The sequence below is a fragment of the Balaenoptera acutorostrata genome, chromosome 18 (genome assembly GCF_949987535.1).
Source record: "Balaenoptera acutorostrata chromosome 18, mBalAcu1.1, whole genome shotgun sequence".
NCBI classification, from domain to species: domain Eukaryota; kingdom Metazoa; phylum Chordata; class Mammalia; order Artiodactyla; family Balaenopteridae; genus Balaenoptera; species Balaenoptera acutorostrata.
Genome location: NC_080081.1, coordinates 59,865,031 through 59,881,436, shown reverse-complemented (window position 1 = coordinate 59,881,436; position 16,406 = coordinate 59,865,031). Strand labels below are relative to the sequence as shown.

Here is a 16,406-nt window from a genome sequence, read left to right as displayed (position 1 = left end):
ATCGTAGTTATACTTGTCTTCTTTCTGTTCTTTTTATATATCACCATCCCTCCTGCCTCCTTTGTGGTTGCTGAGTCCTCAGCGTGAAAAGCTCTTCCCTTAAATTTTCAGCTCTTGGCTCAAAAGCCATCTTCTTAGTAAAGGCCCTTTCCTTACCAAGCACCTAATGTAGTCCCCCGATGTACTTTTTTTGGACCTAACAGTTTACACTTCATTACTCTGTTGTATAGACTTGTATGTTGCATTAACTAGCTGAAATTGGCTTTCTTTGTTGTTGGTGGGCTACTCCTGGACTCTGCAACTAAGACAGACTGTTTTTCAGTCCTCTCTGTCTCAGTTACCTCATAGGGTTGTCGTCATGAAGACCAAATGAGTTAATATACGTAAAGCACTTAAAACAATGCTGTGGACATAGTAGCAGCATATGTTACCTGCTATTGTTAATATTATTATAATCATCATTATTATTTTGTTAGTGATTTTGTCTGTCTTCTTCATTTCTGTATCCTTAGTGTCAAAAATAATGCTTAGCATAAAAGGTACTCACTTAACATTTGTCCAGTGAATCAAAATGACTCTTTTCCTTCCTTCCTCCCTCCCTTCCTTCCTCCCTCCCTTCCTCCCTTCCTTCCGGCATCCCGTTGGAGGTTAGGGCCTCAACATATAAATTTGGGATGGAGGGTGGACACAAACATTCATTTGATAATGGATGATTAAATCAACAAACTTTTTTTTTCCCCTGAAGGATAAGTAGGAAGAAAAATATGGTTAAAATGCTGAAGCCGTAACGTGACAACACATTGGTGCTCTGTCCTTACTATGATAGCTTGATTATGTAAGCTTGAACCGAAATTTTTTTCTTCCATGTTATAGACACCAAATTGGAATAGACATGTGATTAGACTGTAATGTGTTTTTAAAAGATAGTTTTATGAACTATTTTATTTAAGTTTTGTGAACAAATCACCAAAGGGTATTGCAGACATTCCTGAAACAATTTTGAGTATACCCCAGAAATAAACTCAAAACTAACCAAAATGTCATGTCAGTTCAGTGGAGAGCCACATTCTTTATTTTTTTCAGTTTAGGTGTTTCCAAACTGACTAGAACCTAATGAAATTGAAATTGGAAAGCACCAAACGATAGTCAAATTAGAATTTCTCAGTCTTGCAGTGATTTTTCTGTTCAGTATTTGAATAGCCATTGGTCATAAATGGTTTTCCAAATTTGGGCAAGACCCACTGAGCATTTGTACTCATATCTGTTAGTAAATAAATTTCAGTTTAGACTCAAGTTATGGTGGTTTATGTCTCATTTTTTTTATGTGAGAAAGGAATAACAATTTTTATTAAAAGCATGAAAGTACTGCAGAATCATAAATAACTATAATGTTTAGGATAATGTGGTGTTCTAGTTAGCTAACTTTTATTTTTTAAGTCAACTATTATCCAAAAGGTGATTTTGTTTATTTGCTTAATTTCTGTTTTGCAAAATTCTTTCCTATATATCTGACCACTTTCTTGACTCAGTAACATGTATTTTATAGATTTAAACCTTTTATTGATAAAAGTTCTACTAAGGCATCATTTATAAACAGCATAGTTTAGAGCAGCGATTCTCAACCAGGGTTGATTTTACCTCTCTGGGGACATTTGGAGATGCCTGGAGTAGTTTTTTATCGGCATGAATGGGGGTGGGAGGGAGATGGTACTGGCTTCTAGTGGATAGGGGCCAGGGATGCTGCTCGACATCCTACAATGTACAGGACGGCCTGCCACCACAAAGAATTACTGAATACAAAATGTCAGTAGTGTCAAGATTGAGGAATCCTGGTTTAGGATTAATAATGATTTTGCCAACATTGCGGAAGTTAAAAAAATATTTATCATAGGCAGTGAAGGTAATTCTAAAATATTTTGACAGGAACTCATAATTTTTTTGAACAAACATCTGTCCTCAAAATGATTACTTTGAGACATATGATACTTATCTGAGCATGTGATGTCTGAAGTGTTGTTTTTTAAACATTAGTCCTGTTTCTTTTTAGTTATTGCCCAAATGTGTGTATTCTAGCTCTCCGTCACACACACCTTTTGCATATTCATTGTAGACACAGCCCACGACATAACAGATTATAGGAGTGATTCAGATGTGCTTCATGAGTTTATAAGTTATTTCTCTGGCAGCAGTCAAAGAAGATGATTTGAAGGCAGCAGAGGAAGCCTCAGTTAAACCAAAGCTTATGAACTAAATTTCAGTTTGTGCTGCCCAAGAGTGAAGGCAGGTTATTTAAGATAAAGACAGTATAGACAGTATGTCCTTTCCTTAACTCCAGCTTTCTTTCCCTATCCTAAATGTCAGCCCAGGCAGTGCAAACTTTTGTTTGGCGTAGCTGGTGGTAGCTTTTCCCTTCTCCCACAGCCCTGAATAATAGGCGTTCTTACACCCACTTTCTATCTAGATCTTACTAGTGTGTTTTCTCTTTAGCTCTTTGTGGGTTCCCTCCTCCAATACCTATTTACACTGTCAGAGATTATCTCTGGTAAGAGTGAGTTCCATACTTTACGTGAGAGTAAGAACCATCTGTGCTCAGGGAGAATGTTACCTGGAAAAGGGAGTGTGCCTTGGAGCCAAAGCTCAGGAGAAGGGCAGTGTATGTCTCATCTAGAACTGTTGTCTCAAGCTGACTTCAAAATCAGTCAGATCTTTAAAAATCAACTTGTTAATGATTTTACATCATTGTGAATTAAAATTTATCTTGGAATTATTACTCACACTTTTAGCTTTAACTTTTACATTCAGGTTTTTTTGTTTGTTTCTTTCTTTGTTTTTAAAGAAGATTTTCCTTTGGCTAGAAATGAAAGCTCTTGAACACATTTTTTTATTGTTGTTGCTTTCTTTATAGGTCCACTTCCCCAGCAGGACAGCATCATTCTCCTATATCTTCTAGACATCACTCATCTTCCTCACAATCAGGATCATCTATTCAAAGACATTCTCCTTCTCCTCGCCGAAAAAGAACTCCTTCACCATCTTATCAGAGGACAGTAACTCCACCTTTACGCCGCTCTGCTTCTCCCTATCCTTCACACTCTCTGTCTTCTCCTCAGAGAAAGCAAAGTCCCCCACGACATCGGTCTCCAATGAGAGAAAAAGGGAGGCATGATCATGAACGAACTTCACAGTCTCATGATCGGCGTCATGAAAGGAGGGAAGGTAAATACTCTATTGTGGTTTTTTTTTTTTTTAGAGTTCTTTAAGTGAATATTTTCTTTATTAAAAAAAATGGACGTTCAGATTTATTGTTAAAATAAGGGACAGAAGAGAACTGTGTTATACTACGTCTCTGTAACACATGGATGATAGCTCTTGAGGGCAATAGGAGGTGCTGAAGGACATGGAAATGTAAGCTACTAAATAGATGTAAGTGGGCATTTATATGTATGCTAAGTTGGTCCTTTCTTTAGTTATGTTTTACTTGAGTACTTCCAAGTTCTAGAAATTTGGAATGGTATGATTCTTAGAGCATCAGTCTAATTGCTTAGCTAATTCTTTAAAAACAACAGAGGTGAAGGAAAGAAAAGCAAACCAGGGAGCAGAGTTTGAACATATCAGAAATATTTTGACAAAGAGGTGAGGGCTGGGGGAATGTTCAGAAAGTCAGTGTGAACCAAGTGATCAGTATTCCAGGTCTAACTCAACAAAGAAGTCAAGCAAAGCAGTTTTCCTTTCTAGATCCCTGAGAATTATGTTAACTTTGAATTTGCTATTTTCTGTTGATGCTGAGATGTTGTTATCATCAAAACTTGTCAATACAATCTGTTAGCTCTCATCTCTTTCTGTATTTCTTATCTAAGCTCCTTGTCCTTGTTTCTTTAACTTAACAAGTCTTTTTCCTAACATCTCCTGAGTTAGTTTTTTAACATAATGAGTACTCAGGAAATACAATACTTGCTGACTTGCAACAACATTTCTGTTTAATATGCATTTTTAAAGCATCGTACAGCATGCTTCTGCACCCCACACAAGACTGACAAAAAGTCACAATTTGAGTATCGTATAGCAGTCACCTATGAAACGTGTCGAAGTTAGTTTTTCTCTTCCAATCAACAGTGCAAGTTATTTTATTCAAGAAATGATGGATGCATAGGTAGGGACTGGAGAGAGCACCTATTTTAAAGAATTATTCCTTGTGTACATGATTTTGGAATCAGATCAGCATAGCAGTATTTATGGAACATTGGTAAGATGGGAAAATTCTCTTATACCTATCTATGAACAACTAGAGTTGACTGGGAATATAGTATATATTTCGTGACTACTTACTGAATGAAAACTATTATTTCAAAACATAATTTATTAAACACACTAATGAAGGGGAAATTTAGTATGCAGTTGAGTCTCATAGGAATGCTTTTTGCAGTAAGAGGGGTTTATGTTATAGGAGGAATCCTTTTAATAATAAACCATACATTTTTAGGTTCTTTGTAAGGAGGATGCTTCTTTAACCTTCCATACAAGAGGTGTAGTAGGTGTATATTCCTCTCTATTTAGAGGTCATTTTTTGAAATAAGAATAATTTTAGTGAAAGGATGGGGAGGTAGGTAAAGAACAAAATATAGTAACTAGATGTATTCGTAAAGACAGCTGGGGGTATCATAAAAAGAGAATCTAATACTAAGTGAACAAATTTCTAGGCACAGTTGGTACTGGAGGAGGACTGGAAGGGATAGATGTGCACAAGAAGAGATGGGGATGTTGTCAGATTCTTGCCTAGCGCTTCTGTCCTTATATGGCATTCATGGATGTAGGCATATGGGCAGTTATGTTGCAGGGGCGATAAGTTATTGAGTTATTGATGAGAATCTAGGGGGTCTTGTGGATACTGGGCAGAGAAAGTCTGTGGACCTAGCCATAGGTAAATTTATAATGTCCTCGACCAAGAGCTGCTACAGTTGCTAAAATAGCCTCAGATCTTGGGGCTGTTCCAGAGTGTAAGAGCAATTTATGAAGGAATCTGATAAAAAGTACAGGGTTTGTTCTTTGAGGGTCTCTTGTTAATTCTTTCAGTTCATATCAGATTTATGCTGTAATCAATTTATACTTTTCTAGGCATCTCTAAAGAATAGTTTCTAATCTTTGCAAATTCCTATGATGTACGGGGCTGACTAAACCATTTAAGCTCTGGGCCTCTGTTCCTTCATTTATACAATGACAAGTTTAGATTAAATAACTATTGAGGTTCATTCCAGCTTTTTTAAAACTGAAATTATTTTTTTAAATTTTTCTATGAAATGTTAGAAAATGCCTTAAGTAGAAAACTCTTTAGAGACAGGAGTGTGATTTCATTAAATAGCTCAAAAAAATAAATAAATAAGAGAGAGAGAGAGAAAGGGTGAATAACAGTATGTGTTTACCAGCCAGCATACTAATTGTAGGCTAGTCTCAAGTGCTTAAGTACATTGGAGGTAGTCATGTGTGCTCTAGTCTGGCCTAATACTTGGTAGAGATGATTAAAGTCACTTGTGCCTCTGGATCTAAAAGTGATTTCTAAAAAGTAGGCCATCATTGATAGATCAACTTACTTGTTTCAGTTGTTTAAGATTTGTAAGTATGGGTACGTTGATGTGAGAAGATCGAGAAGATCGTGTTCAAAGTTTATCCAATCAAGACAAATAATCCAGGTGTTAATAAAATTACCTTTGGAATTTTAGCTTACAGATAGTTTTATTTTTCTCATTTGCCCATGTTTTCTCCTTTTATTTTTTGTAAAGAGTATGAATTACCATTGTATTAAAAAATTTAAAGCTCTGTATTAAATACATCGTCTGGTTTCCTAAAATTTTGTGAATTACAGTGTATTTCCAAAATTGCGTTACAGAGACTAGAGGAAAAAGGGATAGAGAAAAGGACACAAGAGAAGAACGAGAGTATGAACAGGATCAGAGCTCTTCTAGAGACCACAGAGATGACAGAGAACCTCGAGATGGTCGGGATCGGAGAGATGCCAGAGATACTAGAGACCGAAGGGAACTAAGAGACTCCAGAGACATTCGGGACTCCAGGGAGATGCGAGATTACAGCAGAGATAACAAAGAGAGCCGCGATCCCAGAGATTCTCGGTCTACTCGTGATGCCCACGACTACAGGGACCGTGAAAGTCGAGATGCTCATCGAAAGGAGGACGCATATCAGGAAGAATCCCGAAGTTATGGCAGAAACCATTTGAGAGAAGAAAGTTCTCGCACTGAAATAAGAAATGAGTCCAGAACTGAGTCTCGAAGTGAAATTAGGAATGATCGGATGGGCAGAAGTAGGGGAAGAGGTCCAGAGTTACCTGAAAAGGGTAAGGTTTTTGACTTGTCAGTGAACTGTATGTTGTATGTTCATAGAGAAATTATTAACCTCCTAAGATTTGTTTTCTAAAGATATTATTTCTGACGTTCATTATCACTTTGTCAAAGTAATTTTCAATTAATTGAATTTGTGATTTTCCCTATAAGCTCCGAATAGGAATTATTAGCTACAGTAGCAGAAGATAGATGGGGCCTGACTTAGACCTCCTGGTTGAATTATGTCCAGTCATGCCTACCATCTTGTTTAATGTGGAACACTAAGAAAATTGCTATCAGGCAAAAAAGTAGCATCAAAAAGAAATAATTTCTAATAAACAGGTATATAGATAAAATGATCATTAAAATGAGATTAAATGGTGGGCTTTCAAAATTGGTGGTGTCAGAAGTGACTGACTTGTGTATTCATTAGTACTTGTGCTTGCTTCAGAACCACCTCAAAACATCACATATCCGGATCTTGAGCCATTTTTCTTATCTTCCTCTAAAAACCATTTGCCATCACCATTATCATCAATAACTACCTACCTATATGTTTTTGACTGTCTCCAAACTGCCTTAACTGAGTTAGCTTTGACCTCTCTCTTCCTCCACCCACTTCGCTCCCCTTCCCCAAAACACTGCTGCAGGATTCTGACCACTCTTACTCTTTTCCGTAGGCCTGTTGGTTTATCCTGGTCAGTATTACAGTTTCTTGTTAAGATGAAGGCCCCTCACCTTCTCCTTCGTCGTTGTCTTGGCTTTTCTTGGGCCTTCGCTTTTTCATATACATTTAAAAAATGAGTTGTCTTTTTTTTTTTTTAATTTCATGGAAAACTGTTGGATTTTTATTTCACATACATTAAATTTATTGATTGTAACTTTTTCTGTTAAGGTCTTGTACATGTTTTGTTCCTGGGTACCCTCTATTTTTGTTGCCATTGTAAATGGTACTTAAAAAAAAAATTCTCTCTTTTTAATAATGCATTCACATGGTTCAGAATTTCAAAGCTGCAAAAGGATGTATAGTGAAAGCCTCCTTTCTATCCCTGACCTGGTTCCTTCTTTCGCCAATTTTGTATGTATCCATCTGAAGAATATTCTACACAAGCAGATGTATATGTCTATTCATTTTCTCCTCTGGTTTTACAAATATAATTTTAAAAAATATTTTTATTTAAAAAAACACACAACTATATACTCTATACCCTGCTGTTTTCACTTAAAAAATATCTTGGGGACTTCCCTGGTGGTGCAGTGGTTAAGAATCCACCTGCCCATGCAGAGGACACAGGTTTGAGCCCTGGTCCAGGAAGATCCCACATGCCATGGAGTAGCTAAGCCCATGTGCCGCAACTACTGAGCCTGCGCTCTGGAACCTGCGAGCCACAGCTACTGAGCCCGTGTGCCACAACTACTGAAGCCCACACACCTAGAGCCCGTGCTCTGCAACAAGAGAAGCCACCTCAATGAGAAGCCCACGCACCACAACAGAGTGTAGCCCCCGCTCGCCGCAACTAGAGAAAGCCTGTGTGCAGCAGCAGAGACCCAACACAGCCAAAAATAAATAAATAAATAAATAAATTTATTTAAAAAAAAAAAATCTTGGAGCTGGTTCCGTATCAGTCAACTTGGTAAATAGCCACCTCCTTTTGAAAGGGTGCATCGTGTATGTTGTAGGATAGACCATAAAGTTGATAAATCCTATATATTTAGGTGTTCTAATCTTTTTTTTGTTTTTGAATACTGCTTAAGTGAATAACTGTGTACAGGTGCACCAAATAATATATTTTAAAACATTTTTTCTGATGCTTATTGCTGGTGTATGGAAATGGTAATTAATATTTTTATACTTACATTGTGATGTTGCTGTATTTTCTTAGTAGATCTAATTAGATTCTCTTAAACATTTATGTATGGGAACAGATTTGGCTCTTCCTTTCTGAGTATTATGTATTTACTGTCAAGTAACCTGCTGAGCAGCTGTTTCAATGAACTTTTTACTACAAGTGATATAATGGGCTTCTTTGCTTTGTTTCAGATTTTAAAGGATTATTGCTGGCATTTCACCATTAAGCATGGTGTTTGTAAATTTTTAGCAGATGCTTTTTATTGTGTTAAGGATGTCTCCTAATTTTCCAAACTTAGCTGACAGCTTCTATCATGACTGCTTTTCTGTATCTTGAGATCATATAGTCAGTCTCTTTTACCTTGTTACTTATGTTAATGTATTTTTTAAAATTTAGAACTATTCTTGCATTTCTAAGATACATACACATTTCATTTTTTAAAAAAGTTCTAAAATAGGTGTGTTAAAATTTAATTTTGAATTAAGCATCTTTGTTTTTAATTGAGATTGGCATATAATCAATGGTATGATGGTAAATATTTAACAACTTACTCTTCAGGATAAAAGCCCTGGTTTGTAGCTAATGCCAATTTCCATGGTATAAATTACTCCTGCCATAGCAGATTTTGAGCTACTAACGTCACTCAGTGTGGACATGGGAAGAGGTGCACACAGTTGGCTCTCTGGTTCCACCATACCACTGCATAGCTTTTGTTTTTTATATTGTCTTTGTTTGGTTTAGAGATCAGAGTTATAGTAGCCATATAAAATGTGTTGGAAAGTGTTGCTTCTTTTTTTCTCTTATTTGGAACAATTTATGTATAAATGATGTTATCTTTTTTTATATATATATAAATTTATTTATTTTTATTTTTGGCTGCATCGTTGCTGCACACGGGCTTTCTCTAGTTGCAGCGAGCAGGGTTGCGGTACACAGGCTTCTCGTTGCGGTGGCTTCTCTTGTTGCGGAGCACAGGCTCTAGGCGCGCGGGCTTCAGTAGTTGTGGCTCGTGGGCTTTAGAGCGCAGGCTCAGTAGTTATGGCGCACGGGCTTAGTTGCTCCGCGGCATGTGGGATCTTCCCAGACCAGGGCTCAAACCCGTGTCCTATGCCTTGGCAGGCGGATTCTCAACCACTGTGCCACCAGTGAAGCCCTAGTTATCTGGTTTTTGACAGTTTGATAATATTTATCTGTTCTAAACACTTTCTGAATTTTAGTATGATTTCTTCTTTGACTCATGAGTTGTATAGAAATAGGATTTTAAATTTCCAGTCATGCTTTTAAAAATAAATCCCCTACCCCAATTTTCATTGTCATCGGAGAAGATTGAAGTCAGTCTTTTGGCATTTGTTTTTGTTGAGACTTATTCTGTGGCTCATCAGTCAGTTTTCATGTATTCTGCATATGCTTTTAATGGTTGCACCATATGAAGGGTGTATCTCTAAGATCAAGTTTGTTAACCATGCTTTCAAATCTACATTTAATTTTTTTTCTAGTCTGCTTTTTCTATCATTACAGAGATGTGAGTTAAATCTTCCACTGTCATTTTGAATTTGTTGATTTTGTGTAATTTGATCAATTTTTGCTTTGAATATTTTGAGGCGTTGCTAGTAGGTACACATAAGGCAAATTATTCCTTTTATCATTACAGAATGATCCTCTTTATCCCAAATGGTGTTTTTTTTTGTCTAAAAATATTATCCCACTCACAGATTTCTTTTGGTTAGTATTTGTATGATATAGCTTAGTCTATCCTTTCAACCTTTCTATTTAAATAGCATATAGTTAGACATATGTTAGACATATGTTGAATCTTCTCACTGTGTCTTCCTTGATTCTTAACTTTCAGATTTTCCATCTCTGTATCTTTCTTTCGTTTTCTGAGTTGTATCCTCATACATAACTTTTTTACTAATTTTCTCTTAGCAGCATCTGTTCTGACAATTTAACCTTTTCATTCCTCGATGTTATATGTAGACCATTTGTAGTCTTTTTTAAAAATGTTTTAAATTTCTTCTTTCTGGTCTTTAATTACTAAAATATTCTTTACAGATATTTTGATTATTAAAATACCCCCATTAAAATATTTAGAATTATGCTATAATTCTTGCAGTGCTCAAAGCCTGTTATATGTAAGGTGTGTGTGTAGCTCTATGCAGTTTTTTAAACCACTTTATTGAGGTGTGTTGACATACAGAAAGCTGTACACCGTTAATATGTACAACTTGCTGAGCTGGGAGACACGTAGACACCCTTGAAACCACCGCCACAGTCTGTGCCATTAACATGTAAACGTTTCTTCTCACGCTCTTTATTACTTGTGTGTGTGTGCGTGTGTGCGTGTGTGTGTGTGTGTGAGAGAGATGAGAATGCTATTAACATACAATCGACCCTCTTACCAAATTTTTGAGTTTCCAGTACAGTATTATTAACTATAGACACTGTGCTGTACAGTAGATCTCTAGGACTTACTCATCTTGTACAACTGAAACTTTGTACCCTTTGACTAATACCTCCCTGTTGCCCCTCCCCGGAGCCCCTTGGCAACACCATTCTACTCTTTGCTTCTATCAGTTTGACTGTGTTAGATTCCACATATAAGTGATACGATGTAGCATTTGTCCTTCTGTGTCTGACTTATCTCACTCAGCATAATATCCTCCAGGTTCCTCAGTGTTGTTGCAACTGGCAGGATTTCCTTCTTTATAAAGGCTGAATCCATTATATGTATATACCACTTTTTTTTAACCACATTTTTTTCCCATTCATCTGTCATTGGGCATTTAGGTTGCTTCCATGTCTTGGCTATTGTAAATAATGCTGCAGTGAACATGGGAGTAAAGATATCTCTTTCAGATCCTGATTTCAGTTCCTCTGGCTCTATACCCAGAAGTGGAATTGCTGGATCATATAGTAGTTCTGTAATTTTTTGAGGAACCTCCACACTGTTTTCCACAGTGTCTGTGTAGCCTTGTATTACCATCACCACAATCAAGATACTCAGCTGTATCATCACAAGACTCCCTGTGTTAGCTCTTTATAGCCACACTCAAATCCCCTCCCCTATCCTTGACCCCTGGCAACCACTAATATGTCCATCATTTTATAATTGTTATTTCACAAATGTTACATAAATGGAATCCTGCTGTATGTATGCTGTTGAGATTGGCTTTTTCGCTCAGCACAATTTCCTTGAGGTTCATCCAAGTTGTTGTGTGTATCAGCAGTTTGCTCCTTGTTGTAATATTCCATGGTCTGGATGTACCACAGTTTGTTTAGCCTTCACTCATTGAAAGACATTTGGGTACTTTCCAGTTTGGGGCTATAACTACTGTGAACATTCTAAAATGTTACTACTGTGAACATTCATTTCCCAATTTTTTAATGAAAAATTTCAGGTACCACCTACTGTCAACAAAGTACCTTGGTTCTGTATTGGAATGTTTTCAGTATAAACTGTAGTCAATGCAATATATCCATATCCTTAATTATTTTTATGATATTTCTGTGATTTAGATATGAATTAATAGTTTTTATTTTTTGTTTCGTTGTTTTTTGGCTTAATTGAAATGAGTCTCTTTGCTTTATGATTCCATTACATGTCCTTTCTTATAGACAGGGAAAACTGGGACTTAGCTTACCCAAGTCAGTCATTAGACACCTTGGGTGTTCTGATCCAACATTTAATATCCTTTTTGACAATGAATACCACACTTTGAAATACAAAGAAAACCACCAAAGCCAAAAAAACCCCACATATCTTTATATGTTTTTAGGAGGAAAGATTGTGACTGACAACTTGTTGAATAAAGTGTACGTGTTAAATATTTGTGTGAATATCCTTTGTTTAGGAAGTCGAGGCACAAGAGGTTCTCAAATTGATAGTCACAGTAGTACTAGCAACTATCATGACAGCTGGGAAACTCGAAGTAGCTATCCTGAAAGAGACAGATATCCTGAAAGAGACAACAGAGATCAAGCAAGAGATTCTTCCTTTGAGAGAAGACATGGAGAGAGAGACCGTCGTGACAACAGAGAGAGAGGTTTGTTGAATGAAATATTATTAAATAGTGACCAACATCGATTGGGAGAATTGTTTTTTTTTTTCAACCATTATCCATTTACTTTTTAACAAAGTATCTTTTAAGACTTTTGCTTGTTGACACATTTTAAATTATTATACTTATTCATATAATCTTCCTTTTTTACTTAGTTTAGGAGAGATTATGTAAATAGCTAGCTACCAGTACCTACTTGGTAACAGAGCAGATACTGAATTAGTAGGTACTTGCATACTGCAAGAGTTAAGGTGCCTTGCTGTATGTCTCTTACCTTAACCAAACAGCTCACAACGTTTTATAGAATATAGATGCTTGGGTGACATTTCAGGTATTTCTGATTCAGGAGGTAAAGTTTCTCATCTGAGTATCCTGGCCACTCACTCACTAGCTGTGATACACAGCCTTGTAAGGACTGCCAGGGAGAAACAAGAAAAAACTGATGAAGATAGGGCTGGGGGTTGTTTGGAGAAATGTTTTATTTGTGTTCCTTTCTGAGAGTATGTAATACTTGGTTTAGCTCATTTTAAATTCTTGTATATTTTAAGCTAAAAATGTTCTGTTACTCTTACTAGATGATCTCTTAAATCAGTTTTAAAAAAAAAAATAAATTTATTTATTTATTTATTTTTGGCTGCGTTGGGTCTTCGTTGCTACGTGCGGGCTCTCTCTAGTTGTGGCGAGCGGGGACTACTCTTCGTTGCAGTACGGGGGCTTCTCATTGCGGTGGCTTCTCTTGTTGCGGAGCACGGGCTCTAGGCGCATGGGCTTCAGTAGTTGTGGCACGTGGGCTCAGTAGTTGTGGCTCATGGGCTCCAGAGCGCAGGCTCAGTAGTTGTGGTGCACGGGCTTAGTTGTTCCGTGGCATGTGGGATTTTCCCGGACCAGGGGTTGAACCCATGTCCCCCTGCATTGGCAGGCAGATTCTTAACCACTGCGCCACCAGGGAAGTCCCTTAAATCAGTTTTGAAGCAAGATACTAGAAGGCATTTAAGAAGGGTTATAAGTACTTTCTTTAACAAGCTTTTATTCTGTACAGATTAGGGCCTTTAAACATTTATGACCTTATGAAGGTCTTACTAACCTTGCCTGGTTACTAAAGTAAGGTTTGCTGTAATGCTGAGATTAATATAGTACAAGACTTCATGGAGTAGGGAATTGAGCATTGATGCTTCACAGTGGGCTGAATTAAATCAAATATTCTTTATAATATTAAGTCAGAGAATGTATATTTTAAATCCTTTTATCTTTCAATATCCGTGAGTTTAGGTATGATAAGAGAATCTATGTTTCATATTTTAGGAGATTTGGGCTAAGAGAAGGGTAGTGATTTTTCCAGTGTTAGAGAAGTAAGTTCTAAAGCTAAAAGTCAAACTCAGGTCTTCTGACTCTAAGTCTTATTCCCTTTTTATTTTATTTTACTGTAACTACTTCAATAAATATCAGTTGTATGATTGAAAGAGAAATATATTTTTGATAATGATATATTCTATAAATGTTTATTGAGTACCCATGCACTTTGCTAGGTTTTTGGAGTACAACACTTGTGCTTGTAGAACTTTATAAAGGGGACGATATCCCCCCTGAAAAAAGAAAAGTGATTGTTGGGTGCTGTCAAGGAAACATACGAGGGATCCAGATAGAAATAAAGGATGAGAGGGACCTACTTTATTCAGGTAGTGTGCTTATGAAAAATTTGCGATGACATTTATGCAGAGGCATAAATGCAAGGGAAGAAGCTAGCATTGCAAGTATTGGAGGGTAAAAACATTCCATGCAGAGGAAAGAACGTGTGCCGATTCCCTGAGATAGGAAATAGCTTAGTATGTCCTAGAGTTTGAAATAAGATCATTGTGACTAGAGTGTGGTGAGCAAAGGGAGATAGATAAAGGTTGAAGGTAGAGGTGTGTTCAGGACCTTGTTCTGTGCTCAGGAATTTAAATCTTCCCGTTAGTTCTTCACAGCCTAATTAGGGTACAAATAGACAGTTAAATATGATAAATACTACTACTATATAAAGTTCTGTGAGAGGACAAAGATGCAGACAGAATACTGAGGCAATCTATAAAAGCTTCCTAAAGAAGAGACATCTGAATTAGGGCCTGAAAGATAAATTGGAGTTGGCTAGAAGGAACCATGGAAGAAACACTGCAGGGAGAGGGTGCAGCATGTGCAGACACACAGGACTAAAAGAAACATATGCTTTGGAGTAGTAAAGAATTATGAGGTTGGAGTAGAGGTGTGCTATAATTGGTAGGGAAGGAAAGAAGCTAGGAAGAAGGATGGGTGAGAGACTATAGACCACATTGTAAATGGCCTAGAAAGTCAGGCTAAAAATTTTGGATTTATTTGCCTTTTTCATTGCCTAGGAGATAAGTGCTTTTAAGCAGTTTTTTTGTTTGTTTGTTTGTTTAGCAGCTGGAAAAAAATACAGAGTTTTCCTCAAAAAAAGAAAAAGAAAAAAGGTATTAAGGAGTCTGGCAAAAGACTGAAGACAAGGATACCCACCAGTTAGACCATTGATAACATGGGCATCTAAGAAGAGCTGATCAAAGTCTAAGTTAACAATATTAATTTTAGGGATTGAGAGAGGAAATAGAATAAAGAAATATTTTGAGAGTGAAATTGATGGTACTTGAATATGACGGGACTTGGAAAACTCAGAGGTTTCCAGCTGTCATGAATAGGTATACCATTCATTAAAATAAGGAAATACATGAAGAGAAGCACGCTTTTGAAGAACACATTTTTGGGGAAAGATAGGGAAGATAGTTGAGATGTGTTAAAGTGGTGTTCCTTTCCATTTTCTCTGAAGTAAGTAACCTTGTCATTGTGGTTGGGAAAATAGAGTTTTTATTTGTCAAAAAAAGCTTGCCTGAGTAAATGAGTCTGTTCCCTAAGACTGCTATAATCAGGAATTTCAAGTATGAATTGCTATAAGTTGCAGTATTGAACTTGTTTCAGGTTGTTTTGTAATCATTGTGACATTAGTATGATCCCCAAACCAAGAATTCAGACAGTCTAAGACATGAGTGTACAGCCTTCCAGGAATCTAGAGTGCAGTACAATAGAACCATTTTAAATTTAAACTGGTTTCAGCAAAAGTAAAAAAGGATTTAAGAAAATTGACTTCTAGTCCTGATATCCCAAGTATCTACCATCTCTGTGACTTTGACAAATCAACTTCTGACCATAAATTCTAAGAAGAAAAGGGGTAAAGGGGCTGGACAAGGTTTAGCTTTGTTTTGTTTTAGCTTTAAAATTCTGTGAATTTTCATATCTTGATCTAATAAATATGGATAATTCTTATCTTTTTCATCTGTGATAAGAAAGGAAATTCAAATTATTAGATTGAACCCTTCACTAAAAATATCCTAAAATTATTCTGCTTAATAAGTTGATGTCAGAGTTTTCACTTACAAACCTGTTGGCCATATTGTAGTATGCCTTTTATGACTTAACTAGTAAACAATACTGTGTAGTGTGAAAATAGAGACATCACAGTAGCCTAGATCATAGCACAGTGACCTACTTTCAAAAATGGCTATCTCTGTGGAAAAGTTCATGCCATTTTCTTAGACATCTTTTGATCCCAGACTAATTTCTCAACTGGGCATACTAGGTAGCATGCATTCAGTTTGTGTTTATATGATTCATGTATTTAAAAAAATATATAATATATATATATATATATATATATATATATAAATGTGATGAGTTATCATTTAACATTTTAAGAAAACAGCGCTTCATCTGAGTAATCAGTTATATGATTAAATAAAATTTTTAGTCGATTAGTTATTAATTATAAATATATATCACTAATATGAAACACTTTTTACATTTGATTATTTCAAGATTGCTAAGCATCAGTACCCTTAATATTCTAGTTTATGATAAATTGATGTTGCAGCAACAAATATTGACAGATGTTTTGTTCTACTATATTTTCCTCACATAATAGCTGCACTTTGATGTGTATATATTTCGGCCTGAAATTAGAGGTGTGACTTACGAGGGAAATTTTTTTTTTCCTTCAGCTCCTATCTTCTACACCTCCTGCTGCCCCTATCCTTTGCCACCAGTGTTCTCAGGTCCTGCTGGGGGGACAGAGAAGATCAGAGGTGAAGGGTAGAGATGGCAGAAAGTGGGGTTGGAGCAGTGGG

The 16,406-nt window shown here is 36.5% G+C and overlaps 1 protein-coding gene across 7 annotated transcripts in view; it reads left to right on the top strand.

The window, feature by feature from the left end:
- ZC3H13 (zinc finger CCCH-type containing 13) overlaps positions 1-16,406 on the top strand; it is an 87,271-nt gene that overhangs the window by 51,905 nt on the left and 18,960 nt on the right. For 3 of the 7 annotated variants that reach the window (XM_057532891.1, XM_057532892.1, XM_057532890.1), the window contains exons 9-12: positions 2,906-3,216; positions 5,882-6,346; positions 12,034-12,225; positions 16,281-16,364. In XM_057532891.1, the coding sequence (XP_057388874.1) occupies positions 2,906-3,216; positions 5,882-6,346; positions 12,034-12,225; positions 16,281-16,364 (1,052 nt within the window). The remainder of the gene's footprint in view (positions 1-2,905; positions 3,217-5,881; positions 6,347-12,033; positions 12,226-16,280; positions 16,365-16,406) is intronic. The other 4 variants (XM_007186832.3, XM_007186830.3, XM_057532893.1 and 1 more) reach the window with 3 other exon arrangements.